Here is a 19543-nt window from a genome sequence, read left to right on the forward strand (position 1 = left end):
GTAATATTATCTAGTCCAGGGCTTCTTAAATTTTTTTCTATTGATGACCTCTTTTTACCTGAGAAATTTTTATGCAGTCTTGCATAAAGTATGTAGTTATATAAAACAGGAATACAAATTAAACACTTATTTATAATAAATCATAATTTCATGACCCCCACATTGTTACAAGTCTCCATATGGGGTTGCTACTCACAGTTTAAGAAGTTTTGATCTAGTTTACATAGCTGTTTCTTTTGCAAAAGAACATCAAATATATTCTATCAAATACTGTCAAAATCTAGGTTAAAACATCTAACCTTTTTTCTGACAAATCAGTTGAATTATCTTTTCAAAAAAGAATTTACTTGGCATAACCTCTTTTTTGCTGAAGCTATGCTGGTTCTTTATAATTGCTGCTTCTTTTTCTAGCACTCTTTAAATAATAAATTCTAAGTAATGTTCTTTGTAAACAATGTGGCTTATTGTAAGTATATATTGGTTTCCTTATAATTCTAATTGAGCTAATAACTTTCTATTGGTTATAAAATATTTAAACCATAACCTAGATCTTTTATAGGCATTTGTTTTTTTTTAATTTCAGAACTCCACCACACTAATATTTTGATAGCAAATCTCCTAGCTATATGTCAATACAGAATACTTAATATTTTAATAAGTAAAACTGTTACTGTATGTTTTAAAAACATTTTAATTTCAATTCTAAACTTAGTAACCCTTACTTTGTACCCTATCAGTTTATAATTTCATTTTCTGTCAGTTTCAGAATTCCAGTCAGATTCATATTCTTACCATTTTTCATATCCATTTCCTTTTCTATATCTACATACCTACTGTCCTATATCAGGTATTCATTAACTCTCACCTAGAGTTTTATATTGGCTTCTAAATGATCTTGCTGCTTCCAGGAACTTTTCTCTTGAATTTGTACAGCTGCCAAATTGATATTTGTAACCACACAGGACTGACCCTGCCACTCCCCTACTAAACATTCCCAATAGCTTCCTATTTTCTTGAAAATAAAATATATCTCTCAGCTTGGCTTTTGGAATCCTCTGCATTATGGCTTCCACTTGCCAGTTTTATTTCTTATTATTCCCCATTCACATTACTCTTTTCTCATCAAACTTGGCTGTTCCTCACCTTCATACTTTTCCAGAAATAGTTCCCCATGTCAGAAAAGAATTTATTCGTCTCCTATCTTATAATCCTCAGCATACTTTGATGTCCAACTCAGAAACCACAGCCCAAGCCCATTCCTTATTCCTTTTGTATTTTCTCCCTTTTAAAATTATTTGGTTTACTTCTACCCATATAACTCTGTATGTGTTTTATCTTCTTTGTAGACAATGTAAAGTACTTGGAAATGGAATATTTCATGTTTATCTTTTTATCCCCATCACTTAGTACCTACAGATGCACACACAGGAGGTTCTTAATAGATGTTGGCTAAATTGATTTACTTCCATATTGTTTTCTGAAAGTTTAGAAGTAAAATACAAAATTTTGTTAGCCTGGCATTTGAACCTGGTTTTCCACAATCCAACTCCAACTTACCTTTCCAACTTTATTTCAATATACTTTCCTCCTAGTCAAACTGGACTTTTCTCTAATATTACAATTCCATGCCTTTGTGTAGGCTTCTTCCATGCTTCAAACATACTGCTTCCTAATCTCCCATTTTTTGAAATCCTAACCAGTTAAGGTGCCACTTCTTTCAGCTATCTTTCATAAATCTCCTTTTTAGCCTCCTTTAAAAATGATCTCTCCCTCCTTAGATTTTTCCAGAGCACTTTGTCTAGATTTCCCCTTGCCCCTATTATGGTTTTCCTTTTATTATGCTTAATTTGTGTGTGTGATTAGAAGCTTTTCTATATAAATATAATCTAATAATATTTACCACTAACATTTATAATTTGCTATTTAAATGGATCTTTGTGTGGACTTTTAAAAAAAATCTTGTTTAATTTTTTTCACTGCCTTTCTAGAACTCCCCCTTCATAGAGGATTTACTTAATGCAGGAGAGGCTTTACTTAAGTCTTTATCCTTCTCTGAATAATTTTGTATCACTCAGGCTGGCAGGCTATTATCCCTTATTTACACTTATTTTATCTACTTGAGTAGCCCTTCTATGCTGTAAGATTTAGTAGATACTGCTCGATCTGCTGTCAGGAAGACCTGTGTTTAAAATCTATCTGAAATACTCATTAGTTTCTCTTGGACAAGTTACTTAACTCCTCGAGCCTCAGTTCCTTATTGTATAATGAAAGAATTAGACTAGAAGGCAACTGTTCCCTTGCAAACTCTACATCTGTGATCCTTTTTTTTCAGCTAAATTCTTCCTGGATCATATCTTTTATGCTTCTTCTTGTTAACAAATAATCATTGGAAATATCTTATAACCTAACGTCATGTTCTTTCCACTTGCCACAATATATCTCTCTATTTACCACACGTTTGATTCTATATAGATGGTGGAGTACCATAATTCACAATCATATAGCATCACCAGGAAGCTATTTGTACTGAAATAAATGATGGGCTTTTGTGTCAGAGAATAAATTGAGATTACAGTTAACCCTTCAATATTTCCCATATAAAATATGTATTGTATTTGAGAACTCACATTTGAATAATGCTTTTTAAAAAGTATTTTTTTCATAGCAGTTCTTTGAGGTGAGTAGTGCAATTACTATCATTTCCCTTTTCCAGATGAAGAAACTCAGACTAAGAGATATTCTGATCAGGGACAGCCAGCTAGGGTCTGATTTGATTTGATCTCATCTCACCTGTATGTCCAGCATTCTTTCTACTGTATCACATTACTTTCAATTATAATCCCTTTGAAAGAAGCTAACAGTGTTGTTTTTCATCTTTGTATCCTAGGAGCCTGGAGACACCAAGTTGGTACATGAAATACCTATGCCTAGTTGGCATTTCATGGCTGCTTTTTTAAAGGAACGAACGAGAGATTTTCAGATTATACAACACATTCTTTTATCTAAATTATGTAGTGAACAATTTAGTACCCTTTGAAGTAGGCTTTTTTTTTTCTTACCTAAAATATGTAGTGTTTCTTTTGATGTTGATTTCATTAGTAGTTGGGAGGGTACTATATTAATGCCTTTTACATAAGCTTTGTGACATTTTTATTATTTTGACCATAATTAGTCCAATTCTTTTCTCCTAGTCCCACAAAGAATAACAAAGCCTGAATGAGTAAATGCCTTTCTTTAGCAAACTTTTGGTTAAAACTCCTAAATGCTTATAAATGGCCTTGCAAGCAGCTGCTATGCACTGTGGCCTTCAAATCAGGAATGTACAAACCAGAGTAGCCTACCAAATTAATTCAATTCCTTTTTCCCTTTTTAAACAGAACTATTTCCTCATTTCCTTCTCATCCTTGCCTTTAAAAAAAAATTCATTGCTACTTTTTGTCATTCATTGAATAATGTTTCTGTAGTAGAATTCTTAAAATGTAGCTTTAATATGAAGTTCTGAAAGAGTATAGAAACACATTTTCAATATTAAAATCCCTGTCTATTTAGAGTAAAATAGATTTTTCTTTTAACAAATGAAAGAACCAAGTTCTTTTATGCTAATAGTATTTGTCTGCTACAAAGTTTTTAAACCTCATATCCTTTTTCTTTATGTATAACTATTAGCCTTAAAGACCTTTTGGATTTCTTTAGTATATAAGTGCTTTTAATAAGTTGACAATTTCTTTTCTGGCTCTAACAGAAAAACCTTTCAACTTTTCCTATTCTGAATATACCTGCCTTATTTGACATTATTGGGATTCTGGCAAAAACTGTGATTTTCAGATAATATTTCACCCATAAAGGAATTTCTCATTTTTAACATTGCATCTTAGAAAGTCTGTTTTGCCATAATTCAGATATAATAGAAAATTTGAGTATCATATTCTTCACACAAAAGAGTACATCATTGATTGTGGTACTACAAAAAAACCTTTGTTATTCCCTATGATTTCTCATTGGGAGATTGAACAGAAACCTGGGGTTAAAAGAATTGACATATCAGTTATCATTGATCTCACAGTATGTCTTCTGTACCAGTGTGTCTCTGTGACTTGAGGTAAAGAATACACTATATCAGATATAACAATAGGAATAATATCTACATTTATATAATGTTTACTATGTACCAGGCAATTTGCCAAGTGCTTTACAGTTATTATCTCATTTGATTCTCACAACAATCCTTGAAGATTCTATTATTATTCCCATTTTATAGATGAGGAAAATGAGGAAACAGATTTGCCACCTTTGGTGGCAGTTATAGTCTCCAAAAATCTAAAAATCCTTTTGTTTGGTTTATAGAGTAATTCTTACTTTACCATCACATTAATGAACTTGAGAAAGGATCTAAATAACTTAAAAATTGATAATTTGAAATAAACTAATTTTATTTTAGAATGATTTTATATTTAACTTGACTTGATCCTTCTGTCCTTTTTCTATGAAGTGCTACTATACATACAAAAATCATTCAACAAATGTTTCTTCAATAAGCATTTGTGACCCTTATTAATAGATTATAAAATTTGAGCTGGAAATCTTATTAAAAGTTACTATTAAAATGACAGGCACTGCAAATGAAACTTAGAAATAAGATAAAATTTGAAATATGGTTTATTTAGTATTTAATTATCTATGCCTTTTTTTTTTTTTTTTTTTTTTAGCGTGGTCACTGCTTTGATTTCAGGAATAGTGATTGAGAACAGAGAAATTAAGAAGTCCATGTTTGTGAATAGTGATTGAGAACAGAGAAATTAAGAAGTCTATGTTTGTGTGTCTATATGCAGGGAGACATGTAATTATGCTCTCCTAAGAACCTTGGTAAAAGAATATAGTCATCCAACCCTGGCTTGGAGCAGCCTACTACTACAGGTTTGAGATTAGAATGAAATTATGCTTGTAGAATACCTTACAGTTAATAATGTAGTTAATCCATGTGAAAGTGGTTAATATTTTCATGTCAGCCTAAGTACCAGAAATATGTCTGTGACAATGAGAAAGGATATTGTATGCAACAACTACAAGTGCATATATCTTAGTTCATTCAACTAACTTTAACAGTTAGCTTTACAATCATAGTTTGCAATGCATTAAACTATAAATTCCTGAACCAAATAAAGTAAGTGTATTTTTCTCACGATTTTTGGTTCTATAATTGCATATTTATATGTTGTCTCACTGATGTCTTTTTATGACACTTGCTCAATTTTTTAAGGTAAATATTTGATTTAAAGGCAGGATATTCAAACAGGTTAATCATATAAATCAAGTTAGAGTATTTTTAGTTTCTGTTATAGATACTTGATTTTCACTCTGATGTAGCTAATAGAAATTCAGCTTTCGTGCTAATAAGGTTTATAGCTCTAGCTTAATAAAACTATTTTAAGTAATGCTTGTTACTAATTTTTCTCCTATTGATGAACCCCCTACTATTATTTCCCCTGGAATGAAAGAAAAATAATATCTTTTGAAGAGTGATGTTCTTTACTCATATGATTCAGGTCACTTTGCACAAAAATTGAGCCAAAATTTTTTTCACATTATCTCATCTTGTAGTGAAGAATATTACCTTAGAAAATTACTGTTACTTGTAAATAATATTTTAGACAAGACTTTACCCCCTTTGGCATCATAATTGTAGAGATTTTATGTCTTCATTTGTTTGATTCGTTTCCTTGAGTTTGATTTTATTTTTTGCTCCAATCTCTGTTATGAGAAATTAGAAGAGGGGCAGCTAGGTAGCGCAGTAGATAGAGCACCAGCCCTGAAGTCAGGAGGATCTGAGTTCAGATCTGTCCTCAGATACTTAAAACTTCCTAGACTCTAACAGCTAATATTTACATACCATTTTGTAGTTTATATTCTCATTTGATTCCTATGTAACCCTGTAATATAGTACTTTTGTTATTATTGTTCCAATTTTACTAAAGATTGTGACGTGGCCACAGCCACACAGTCATAGACTTTTAGTATTTATAGCTGGAAGAGACCTTAGAGATCTTCTAGTTTACTCTGCCTACAGATAAAGAATTTCAGAGCGGTGATATGATTTATTAAGTCACACAGGAATTTGAATCCAGGTCCTCTGCTCTAAATCTAGTATTATTTCTAAGCGGAAGAGTTGGTATTTATAATCAGACCACTTTTGTCCAATCCAGTACTCTTATCGCTACATTATAGTTGTCTCCCCATATGCTTATATGCTAATTTAGCCCTGAAATATTATTTTAAAACCTTATTTATGTTGACAGTTCAAACATTTCAATTTAATTTATACATCTTTCTTAAGCAAAACTATTTAGTCAGATGAGGATCAGTATTTATGCTAATGAGAACTTTTTCATACCCACAAATTAGATCTTTCCATCATGTTTAAGAACAATAAAACATGTGATTGTGATCCTTTTCCTAATACTTTCAAGTTTTGATCATTCCAATAAATTGGAGCAGCAGGACAATCAATCCCAAGCAGTAAATTATGCCAAAAATCTTTTTAATTTTAGCCTTTGAATGTAATTTTTTTATAAGTGTGTGTGTGTGTGTATGTGTGTGTGTGTGTGTGTGTGTGTGTGTGTGTGTGTGTGTATATATATATATATATATATAGTCCCCAAAGCTTTAGTCTAATTTAGCTTTAATGGCTTATCTTAATCCAGTTTAAGCTTTTATTACTGTTTAAAAATCATATTTAATAACTACTATTAGAATATTATTTTAAAAGCTTTTTATTAGCTATTAAAGCTTAAAACTGGACTAAGACTTTGGGGATATCTTCTATAGCACCCTGATTTTTTTTTTTAACCATATGTGGCTTTGAGATAATATATGTAGAATACTTTGTAAAACTTGTTATTTTTTGTGATTGAATTAAGTGAATTTATATTTCCTAAATATATAGGAACTAATGGGGGATGAGGAATATAGTCAAGATCATTAAAAATCTACAGTGAATAATCTACTTAGTAAACAATCCTCATACAAATAATTGCAGAGTAACATTAGTCACTAACATTTCCAAAGTAATGTAGATTTGAAGGAATTGTTTTATTCATAATTCTTAAAATAATCTGTAAAAGAACTCATTGAAATCTCAGAAGATAATAGCCCTACTAAGTAATTTAGCTGCCATGTAGTTTATATAAATTTTTAGTTATATAAATTCTTTGAAAATAAAAGATTGATACTAAGAAAAATCAGATACATTTTAGAGAGAGTTTTGCACAATATATAACATAAAGAGAAATTGGATAATTATTTGTTGGGAAGATTATAGAAAGGGTTCACCTTATGATGATTTCTGAGGTCTCATCTATTTTTAGAATTCTTTGATTCTATAAGTAGCCTTAAGGCCTTTTAGCATAAAGTGCTAGAGAAAAATATATCCCTAGCACTTTATGGTTTATAAAATGCATCATCTCATCATCTCATAAAATACATCAATACTTTTAAGTACATCATCTTATTTGACCTACAAAGTACTTTCCTGTAAGGTAGATAGTTCAAGTATTATAGTCTTAAATTTATAGTATCATAGGGTTTAGAGCTGGGAAGAAGCATAAAGGTCATCTAGAACCTTAGAGGTCATTTAGTCTAGTGTGGTTGTTTTATTGGTGAGGATGCTGAAATTTAGAAAAATCTAAGCAAAAGTTGCACAAGAACACCCAATGAGTAAATAACAAAGATTAAACAAACACTGGTCTTATAGGTCATATCTTGTGCTTATAATAATAATTGCTAATATTTATGCAATGCTCACTAAGTGCCAGACACTGTGCTTAACCATTTTGCAAATATCATCTCATTTAATTCTTGTAACAACCCTGGGAAGTAGGTACAATTATTATCCACATTCTACAATTGAGGAAATTTGCCTCAAACTGTCTAGGCACACACAGCTAGTAAGTATCTAATTGTCTAATTTGAATTCAGATCTCCCTCATTGCAAAGCTAGCATTTTATGCACTGTACATTTGGCAACATTTAAAAGTTCAATACTTGTGGAGAAAAGTTTTTTTAATCCTCATGTACAAAATCAGTGATGCATTGCTAGGCAACAGTTCTTGAGAGACATAGTTACCAGTCTGCCCTGGTTAATTCATAGCTACATTACTGTGAATTGTTCTGGGCAGGGCATCCAGACAATGGCTGGTAAAAAAACTTGAATCTTTTCGTGAGATTCAGTTGAAGAAACTGGTGATGTGGAGAAGGGAAGACTTATGGTTGGAAAGGGGGATGGGGCAAGAGGAATGATAAGTGCTTGAAGATGGTCATAAGTAAGTAATTAAAGATATCCAAAAATGGAATGAGTAGTCTTGGAAAGTAAAAGTCTCCAAAATTCAAGTTGAGGAGATACTGAGGAGGATGACTCATCTAGTTATAGATGAAGGAAGCCAAGGAGGCCAGGAAACAGTGATTCTATCATGTCATTGTCATTTAACAAATTTATGATTATTAGAATAGTACTGAGCTTATAATTCAGTTTAGTTAATTCATTAAGTTATGTTAAACCTTAAAGTTTTATTTTCCCATTGGGAAAAAAAAAGGCCATCTTGTTAATGCATAGTTTTATAGTGCTCTGCTACAAAAATGAAAAGCAAGTCTTTGAGTATGTTTAATAATATTGGAGGCAGAATTAACAAGATTTGTCCACTGGCCATAAAGGTGAGAGAGATGGAAAGTATGAATTGGGGGTTCAGCAGAAAAGAGAAAATTTGGAAGAGGGTTGGATTTGGAAGGGAAAAATTAATTCTGTTTTGGATATGTTTAATTTGAGATGCCATGGGGCATCTAGGCACAGCTTTTCCACTTCATACTTGTTATATGACTAGATAGTACAGTACATAGAGTGCTGGACTTAGAATCAGGAAAATTTGAGTTCAAATTCTGCGTCAGATGCTTAAAGAAGTCTAATAGCACCTTCTTCCTGGAGTTGTTGAGTTAGCAATTTAGGGAACATATGTAAAATACTTTGCAAATCTTAAAGCATTGTAGAAATACTAAATCATTAAAATGCTTAGGTGAAGATTCAAGGTAATAGCTATTACTTGTCAGATGTATCTAAGAGATGATTTTGAGGATATTTCATTTTTTGAGCAAATTCTATGATCATTCCTCCCCAAACCATCACTTGTTCATGACTGTTTTAAGCAATGAACAGTAAATCAGTGACTCTTGGCACATTATGAGTTTTAAAGCATTTATTCAATATTCAGAGACCAGAAATTTAAAAAAATTGTGATTAAAAAGCAAAAAAATTGAAATATATTTTAAATAAAGACATGGTTCATTTCTTTTTCTCTCTCAGAAACTTTTATATCAGCTTTTCTATGCCTCATTGGGTACTGGGATGTTAATCTTATGAGATAGTAAGCTTCTTAAGGACAGGAACTATGTCTTTTTTAATCATGTTAAATTTTCTGGCACATAATATTTGTAAATGTCAGTGAAATAAGTGACTATGAATTATACTTAAATATTAAAAGTTAGGCATGTGCACAGTAGGGCTTTTTAAAAATTTATTTTAAGAACACTTGACTGGGAGTCAATAATGTTAATTTAGTACCTGCAGTTATTTCCTCGCTATGATCTTGGATCACACTTCACCCCTGGATCTTAGTTTCTTCCTATAGAAAATGAGTGAATCAGAATAAATTATCTCTAAAGTCATTTCCAGTTCTAAAATAGTTTCTAAAATTTCTCATAGTCCAGAATTTCAAAGTTGAAATATAAAAAATTTCTCTCTGCACATCAAGTCACTTATTTTATTGCAAAACATTTAGTAAGATGATTGCCAGGGATTATGAGCAAAGGAAATTATATTAAAATGTGAAACTTATAAATATCCTAACATAAATTCTGTACTATCTAATATGGCTTTAATTCCAGTTCAGTTCAATGAGTTAGTCACTGACTTAAGGAGAATGTTGTTGGGGTAACTAGAGTTCTTCCACATCTGCGTTGGGAAAGGTTATGGAAGGAAGTAATGAAGGAAGGAAGAAAAAAAGTAAGGGGGATGGGGAAAGAAGAGAGAATACAACTGAGGAAAGGATAAATTTGTACTTTGGATTCTAATGGAAATTAGAGAAATTTTCTTCCTACCTTTTCTTTATTGTTTAAAGATACAGTGAAATCACAATGGCATAAAAGAATCTCATCTTTCCTATTGTAAAAGACTATCCATTACTATTATCAGTTGTTTTTATTAAACCAGTTAATTAGCTCTGGTCTCTTGAGTCTGTGAATCTTTTAGAGGAGATAAGAACAGTTGGCCAAATAGACCTACTTCATTCTTTCAAGGAAATGTAGAATTCAGTGTTTATAGGATTGGTAATCACAGAGTTTTAGATGCCCTCAAAAATAAGCACCCTTAGCTAATTCTGCAGGGCTACATGTATACAAAATAATATTCCTTCCTGATGACTGAAATAATTACCTTATCTCCTGCAGTACCAAATAGAATTTCCCCCTCCATATTAATATGCAAAGCTACAAATGTTGCCTTTCTCATAAAATTAAATAGCTCCTTTTCACATTAAGGTATAATATAGAGCAGCAGCTAGAATTGAGAAAAAAAAATTCTCTTTTCTGCCTTGAACACCCTTCCTCTTTCATCTTCCAGCACGAATATTGCCTTACTAAAGTACAGAATTGATACCTGATGTAGCCAAACATTTTGAAATTGATCATTAATGAAAAATTCCATAGAAAAAAGCTGATTTAGAGCTTCATTTCTAAAATGTATTTATTGTATTGCACCAAATATGTAAGATTTCTCTGTTCTATTATGTTTTTAGATAGCCCTAAAAGAGGATCATTCTTTTTTTGGATATAAAGTGGCTGGAAGGATAAAACTGTTTAGCCTGACAACATTGGCATTCTAATTCTAGTTTTCTTATAGTACTCAGTTTCCTGGGGCAAAATCATAACTTTTCAAGCCATTGTGTTATATAAAATTGGAATAATATCCTCAAATTTAATGATTTTATGTGGTTAAAACTGAAGATTAGTAAGCATATGTTAATATTTAATATAACTTTAATAGGTTCTAATCAAATCTTTTTTATATTTGGTAAAATTACTACAGTCATATTTGTAAAAAATTTCATGATAAGAACTTATTCTTTAGTCTATAGTTTCCTGTATTGTTAATTGGAATATAATGGGAAAAGGCATAGCAGAAATTCCTTTAAAAGAGATAAATTCCTAAAACAATGCTGCAACCCATTATTCTCTGAAAATATAATTTTGCAGCTTTAAATTCTGAACTTAGTAGAAGAGATTTTGTTCCTTTTATAAACAACCTGAAGAACCTTTTTTTTTCTCTCTTTAATTGAGAAGATAATTTTATTAGTACATTGAATTTTAGAAAATTAATAGAAATGTCAGGCACTCCTGTGACTTAGCACCTTTTGCTGCTTGTAAGTTATTTTTAAATATCATGATTTAATATTCCCCTTCTATGACTTAATCTGCTTATCTTAATTTTCCAGCTCTGTTCCATAAACTGAAAAATCTGTATTCTCATTAGGAAAGAGAATGAAGAAGAAAAAAAAATAGGAAGGGTTTTCTTACCTTAGTAATCTCTTTCAAATACGATTTCTTTAAGACAGAGAACACATTCTTATCATTTCATTTAAAGCTGTTTAATTTTTTTCTCTCTCCAGATATAATATTTTTAATTACATGGAAGAGTATATCAAATGATTGCAGATAGTTGGTAAAATGTTTTTTGCCTTCTATAAATCCCACCTATAGTAAACAACTAGAAATTTTTATGAGCCACAGTATGCCAGAAAAATTGACTAAAATTCTCAGTTTCCTGCATGTTAATTATGTACTCTCAATTTAAACTGAGGGATTAATGCTAATATTTTAGAATACAAATATTATTTTAAATATTATGTTATAAATTTTGCTCTTATTCCCAAATACTTAGATTTTAATTGTCCTTCCTTATTTTTCTTACCTCCTTAGCAAAAATTGGCAAATGTCAACCCAGGGATAGTTTGATAATAATTGATAAGGTATAACTTATGTATATGGTTGATACATCTCCAAGTTCTCTTGAACTTTTAAATCCATGGTGTTTGTATACAGGAAGAAGAAGAAGGTACCTATGACCAAACACTTGAGTTCCGAAGAGGGGGTGATGGCCAGCCTAGGCGATCAACAAGGCCAACCCAGCAATTTTACCAGCCTCCCCGCGCTAGAAACTGAGCAGACAGGTAAATATGGCATCATGTAATGGCTTTCATATAAGGAAAATAATGTTCCTATTTAACCCCAGCTCTTGACAGCATGTTAAATAATAAAGCATATGAAAAATACAAATCTTAAAACCACAGAAACATATTTAATAATGTGATCCTTAACCATTTTTTCCACCTCTCATAACTATTAAGAAGGACAAAAACATGCTGAATAAAGGTGAATTTTTTTTTCTCTGATCTTGCCCCCACTTCCTGGTTACACTTGCCAATAGGGAAATAGCCAAAAGTTGAAAGTGGGAAGCAAATGCAGGGAAAAGGAAAAGTAGGGAAAATCTACTCTTGCGGATAATTGAGAATTGTCTTTACCCTTCACATAATTTCACAGCATTTGAAGGAAGAAAAAGAACTTTTCAGTATGACTTAAGGAATGAAATGAAGGTAACAAGATTGTTTATTGGACTATCGTCATGAGGCCTTCATTTAAAAGAGTTTTGGAAAGAGAAGGGTTTCTTGAAAATTAGTATCATTAAAACAGATGGAAAAGATATAGGGGGAGGGTCCTGATACATCTTGAAACCATACCAGTTATTGGGGGCCAGTTCTTTTATTTTTAAATGTCTACTATTTCAAATTTAATCTCTAATACTGGGTATTATTAAATGGGAGAAGTTGCCTGTCAAATTAGAAATAGTAGTGATGTCAGCAATAATTTTTAGTTTAATTCTGCATTGAAAAATCTTCAGAAATTCTATACACAACTTTCTTGTATACTCTTTATCTATGTTCTTTCTGCTTCATTTGTCATTCAGGGTGTATGTTCCTGAACCACCTCCTTGTTTTGTCTTGTCATTCAAATTCTCTATAGTTAAGATCTTGTGTACATTAGTTTTATCTTCTGAAGCTCTTCATAGTATTAGAAATTATATCTAAGAATTTTTAAAAGTAGAGACTACCCCTTTTTTCCCTTCTATTTATTTTATATTCTCCTTAGAACTTTGAAGAGTTTACACAGAGTAGATATCTGTTCAATAAGTGTAGACTAATGGTTTTTGAATGATCTCAGAAAATATAGTATCAGTACATTTAACTTTTTACTTTTATTTTTGGCTTTTTTGAGTCTAACACATACTTTTTGATATATATAGACTTTTTTCCTTTCCTACTTTTGAAACAGATTGATAGAAATTTAAAGACAAGCATGGTATGAATCAGGACAATTAAGAAATAAGAACAAACTCTAGTTAACAGAAGAGAAGACTTAAACCAATTAGCGGAGATTACCCAACTCATACTTCCTGAGTAGATAAATGACTAATTGCCCAAAATATCACACAAGAGAGCTTTCTTGACCATGATGGCATTTTCTATTGTATGCCAAAAATTAGCCAAATAATCTTTAAGAAGCTCCACTAAACTTCTACACAGATTCCTTTTCATGATATTGCACATAGTATTAGGTGCTTGATAAACACTTAGTAATTTTTATGAAAGCTAAAAAAACATCTGACTATTATTAGGTCTTTTAGATTTATTGAAATATATTATGTTAAGATAATGCAGGAATCCTTCAGATCTATGGTTCTCAAGGGCAAATTGTATCCATCTCTGTATATAATAGTCTGTAAACTGTCTCAAACTTTCTTATAGAATTGCAATTTCATGAGAATTGCCTCTGCTGCCAGTGTTCAAGTTGGCACTGTGCTGAGGGTGCTTGTTTTCTTTTAGTTTAGTGGTTGGTAGTTTAGTTTAGTGAAATACCTAGAGAATTTTTGATACCTGATATCAGAGGAATTTTTTTTTCCTGGCAACCAATGCTATCATTATAAAGATCTTATTGCCAAAAAAAACAAGCTGAATAAGAGAATAATCCAAACATGTGTGCTTTGAAGTTGGTAATTAAAGCTCAGCTGGGGAAAATGTATTTATCACTTAACGGTATTTTCATTTTAATTGAAGAGAAAGCTTATAAAGACTCATGAAGCAGGGGGAAAAAAATCCCCTTCAATATACTGTCTTACAATATGAAATGGTAACATTTCAAAATGTAGTTTGTTAGTATGCCTAAAAACCTTATTTTAATTTCCTGAAAAAGAGATTTTCCTGTCCTTTTTTTTGTCTAGAAATTATTAGCATTAAAATTGATTAAAATATTTTGTACTTCAAATATTTTTCAACCAATAGTTTTAATCTCACTTTGCTTTTAGTATCTTCTTTGGCTGCTTGTTACTTTAATGAAATTTTTGTTAGAGATGGTAATGATACTACAAGCAAAGTACTTTGTAGTAATCTCTTCTAAAAAAAGTAAGATTACAGGATTTTACACTTGGAAGATCAACTGTATAAATGTCTTCCTTTTACAAATAAGAAAGCTAAGACCCAGGGCACATGATATAACTTCCAGCTTCTTAAACTATGATTCGTGAACTTGTATGGGATCGTAGGGGTTGTGATATTATGATTTATTATCAGTGAATCTCTGATTGGTATACCTATTTTATACACACACCCACACACACAGGGTCACATAAAAATATCTCAGTTGAAAAGGAAAAGGGGTTACAAGTAGAAAAAGTTTAAGAAGAAATGACATAACTCACCCAGAGTTACACCAGTAGCAAATGAAAAGGAACAAGCATTTATTAAACACTTAACCGTGTGCTAAACACTTTACAGATAATCATATGATCTTCATAACAACCCGAGGAGGTAGATACTATTATTGTCCTCATTTAACAATTGAAAAAAGTGAGTCAAGTAAAAGTTAAATGACTTGCCCAGGCTTACTCAACTAGTATCTAAAGCTGAGATGGAATAACTTTTTTGTGCCAAGGACCATTTGGATATTTATGACATCATTCTCAGGTCATAAAAAATTATTAACTTAAAAGAACTCAAGCAGCGGGAGGTCGTTGTCACCTGTAGTTGCTTTGGCAGAGGTAGACCAAATGATTTTCTGAGCCTTATACAGATACATTGGCCAGATATTTCCCACATTTGGACTCCAAAGGCTGATTTGAATTTAGGTCATCTTAATACTAGGCCCAGAGTTATATTTCTTGCTGCCTCTAAATTGTAGAATCAGAATTTTAACTGTTCTCCCTACTTCAGATCCAGAGTTTTTTCTCTATATAATGTTTGTTACCTGTCCTATACCATACTGCAACTAAGTCCATCCTATAGAATCTTCATCATTTTGTAATTATTTGGTTCCATTTTTCCTCTTTATAGATAATTTCCAGGTGTCTTATAAGGCATTCATTTTTCCTTTTGCTGTGCTCTTTCAGCAGTTGGAGAGAGTAAACACCATCATGTTCTAAGCACCTGAAAGCCATCAACTGTATTAAATAATGTTGCTAGAATTTGTGTGCAAATTAGACCATATACACACTGTAACTGGTCTTTGTTTTCTTCAATTCCTATGTAAATTAACCTAAGGCAAATCACTTGGGCCTCAGGTTCCTCATCTGTAAAATTAAGGATTACATAGCCTTTTTTTTGTGGTTGTCCAGTAGTGTCTGACTTTGTGACCTCTTTTGGGATTGCCTTGGCAAAGCTACTGGAAGGTTTGCCATTTTCTTCTTCAGCTCATTTTACAGATGAAGAAATTGAAGCAAAATGATTTGCCCAGAGTCACATAGCTAGTAAGTATCTGAGGCCAGTTTGAACTTATATCTTCCTGACACCAGGTTCTGTGCTCTTACCTACTGCACCACCCAGCTGCCAGAAATATCCTCTAAGGCTCTTATCAGTATAATATGTAAAACGTCATCAGGTTATCATTTCCAGTGAATATAGACCAATGAGTATTAGAATCAAGACCTTAAGGGGCCACTGTACTTTCAGCCTGAGTGAAATATGTATATTCAGGGAAGGACGGAAGGAAGGAAAGGAGGAAGGGAAGGATGGAAGGAAAGAAAGAAGAGAAGAAAGAAGAAGAAATACTTATAATGTACAGAAACCTTGAAATAAAAAGTAAGGAGAGGACGTGGTCACTGCCCCCAGTGGCTTGCTTTTGGATTGGGATTGGGGGAAGATTCAAAGGAAACTTATATAAAGTATATGCAGTAGAACTTAACCTTACTGGCTTTTTAGAGATGATATTCATCAATATAAGATAAAACATTGAAACTTGGTCAATTAAAGTATTTCTTATTCCCTTTTTGTTTAGCCCTGTTAACTACTGCTTGCTTTAGTCCTTGGCTCTGCCTACTTGCCCTAGGCTTTCGCCTTTGCTATCCTGATAAACCTGTATGGGAGCATTTGCCACAGAAATGAAAATCATGTTCTTGAAAGGTGAATTGATAGTTTTGGAAGCAACATGGTGACAGCTGGAAATGAGTCAGACCACAATAGGAAGCAGGACCAGGTCATAGACCTTAGAGAGCAAGGTTAGGAAATAGGTTGAAGGATGGGAGCAAGCCAGAAGTGAATCAGCTCAAGTGAGCAACTTCCACTAGACAAGAAGAAATAACATTCAGGACTTTTAATTTTTGCCCAAAATGTCCCAGGTAACATGGGGGTCTGCCTGAGGATATATCGGATAGCTATGGGTCTGTTGTTTAAGAAAAGAGACAAGTATGATAGACTTCTAAAGGTGAAAGAAATCTATTCCAGCTTTTTCCTTTTATATATTGTTGGAACCGAGGCCTATAGAGTTTGTTACTTGATTTGAACGACACAGATAGGAAAGTGACAGAACCAATATACAAGGAGACCAGTAATATGTTAACTAACTAGAGCAGTACAACATTATCCATATCTCTTTTGAGAAATTTCTGGAATAACTAGAACTATTAACAGGAGTAAGTACTTATAACTTTGGGAAGATTTTATGTGGGTAAATTTTGAATCCTAATTTTAACATAGGGTAGAATTGATTGAGTAGAGAAGAATGTTAAAGCTTTTTTTTTTTTTTTTTTTTTTTTTTTTTTTTGGAAAGGGAAAGGTCAGAGACATGCTTGAAAACAGGAATGAGAATAGTGTGTGGGAGGTACTGAGTGATTTTACTTGTTTGGAATAGAGACTGTGAACTAAGGTATAATGGGAAATGGAAGAATTAGAAATGAACAAACAGTAATTAGTAGCCTCAGGCACATGATTAGGCATTTGAATTTAATGTACAAGCTGCAGTTGTAAGTAGGAAATTAATATGATCAAAATGATGTGAAGAAAGATGACTGACTACTCTGATTTTGTGAGATACTGTAAAAAAGGAAAGCTTGGAGGTATAGCATCTGACTAAGAGGCTAAAGCAGAATTCCAACTGAAAAAAACCTGGGATCTATTTTATGAAGAAAAAAAAGGAAAGGCAGATTGTGTAAAAAAGACTTCTGTTCAACATGTTTATTATTAAACAACTTCACTTCCAAGTCTTCAGGGTTACATCCATCCCTGAAGCAGACGATTACTTAAAAAGTATGAGTAACATTCTCAGCACAGATATAAAATTTATGTAACACATGGTTGCTGCCACCATGAATGATAGTCTAGAATGGCATATATAAATAGTTACAGTACATAGTAAATGCATATGAGAGATTGTTGTTCAGTCATTTTTTTAGTTGTGTCTGACTTTGTGATGTCATTAGGATTTTGCCAACAGAGATATTGGAGTGGTTTGCTATTTGCCTGCTCATTTTACAGATGAAAAAATGGAAGCAAACAGGGTTAAGTGACTTGCCTTGGGTCGCATAGCTATTAAATGTGTGAGGCCAGATTTGAACTCAAGAATATGAGTCTTCCTGACTTCAGGCTTAACACTCCTATCCACTGCATCATCTAGCTTTCCTTTATGAGAGATACACAGTACTGTGAAAACTGAGTCTAAGGAAAAAAAATAATAAAAAGCTTCCAGATACTTTGCTTACAGCAAGTGCTGATGAGACTTTTGTCATCTTGTTCTGTTTTTTCATTTGTTTCTGGTGAAGAAAGGCCCAACTGCACAACTTTTTATGTATTGACAGGAAACCCTATAAGATGATGGCTGAACACTGGGTACTAACTAAAGAAATACCTTTTGTTTGCTTGTTTTTAAAGAAATCATTTTTATCCAGTGAGAATTACATTTCAAAATGTCAGCTTTGCTGACAGACTGAACCATATACACTATCACTTTGGGAAGTTGTTTCACAGAACTGATCAATGACACCAGCAGAATAGCTTTGTGAGGAGGAAACAATGCCTGCAGGCTGGTGGGAACCTTGTGGCCCAATCTCTTAATTGAATAAGCAAGAATTTATATATCTAGAAAAGACTCATGAACTATTTTGTTAGATACACTGGAATGCTACCAGTCCTCCTATCACAGTACTTAGAAGAAAAACATTTTCACATATGATACGAGAACATGAATTTAAGATCTTAGGATTGTACTATGTGGAAATTTAGTTTTAATGAGCAATCAGCTTTGTAAAATGTATAAATAATTACAAGCAGTACTTTGGTAATATTAACTTAAACATATCCCTTTCATAGGAGAGGTTACCTGAGAATAGCCATCCTAGCGGAGTAGCCATTAGAAGTCTTCTTCACATACTATAATTTTCCCTTCCTCTTACTTCTCCCCTAAACCCCTTCTCCAGTGCTATTTTTTCCCGAAAGAAAAACTGGGAGGAACTCAGCAGCTGAAGAGAGAATATGATCCATATTATTACCCTACCCTCACATAAAGCTTTTCTCAGGTCACTATTCAATGCTGGAGTCCATTGTTTTCTAGTCCAAACGAGCCCTTGCAGATACTGATTCTCTTATGCTTTCATGCACAGCCCCTGAAACTGTCTAATCCTTCCTAATTGTACTACTTCTCAAATATTTTTCAAGTTTATTCATTACAAGACACTGACCAAAATGATAGATTTTCTTCTATTCTCCCCATCATTGCTTCCAGATTAATCACTCAACCTTCCAAGTGATTAACATAACCCTATTGCTACTTATTGATGTTCTTAAAGAAGCTTAGGCTCTCTGGAATTGTAGGCACCTGGACGTGGCTATGGGCACCACCCCACAAGTTCCCGATACTCCCAAGTACAAGTATTTATGATATCCCCTTCTTCCTTCCATTCCTGCCTCTGCACTCTCAGCTGCTTACTGTTCCATCCCAGCACCTCATATCCCCTCTCCCTCTCCCCACCAAAGCCTAGCTTCTGCTTCTGGCTTTAATTGTAAGTATGTTCTAGAGAAGAACATATCTTTTTTCTCCCTCTCCCATATGTATTTTAATACGTAAAACATTTATTATGCACCTGCTGTATTCAGTTGGGATATACAAAGACAAAACTGAAAAGTTCTTG

General features: G+C 32.7%; 1 protein-coding gene across 3 annotated transcripts in view; it reads left to right on the plus strand.

The window, feature by feature from the left end:
• The window catches only part of TDRD3 (tudor domain containing 3), a 160181-nt gene that overhangs the window by 138968 nt on the left and 1670 nt on the right, over window positions 1-19543 (plus strand). For 2 of the 3 annotated variants that reach the window (XM_031958458.1, XM_031958459.1), the window contains one exon: window positions 12139-12266. In XM_031958458.1, the coding sequence (XP_031814318.1) occupies window positions 12139-12258 (120 nt within the window). In that variant the 3' untranslated portion in view covers window positions 12259-12266. Of the gene's footprint in view, window positions 1-4706; window positions 4915-12138; window positions 12267-19543 lie in introns of those variants that run through there. The other variant, XR_004232823.1, reaches the window with a different exon arrangement.

The sequence above is a fragment of the Sarcophilus harrisii genome, chromosome 3, assembly GCF_902635505.1.
Source record: "Sarcophilus harrisii chromosome 3, mSarHar1.11, whole genome shotgun sequence".
Taxonomy (NCBI): Eukaryota; Metazoa; Chordata; class Mammalia; order Dasyuromorphia; family Dasyuridae; genus Sarcophilus; species Sarcophilus harrisii.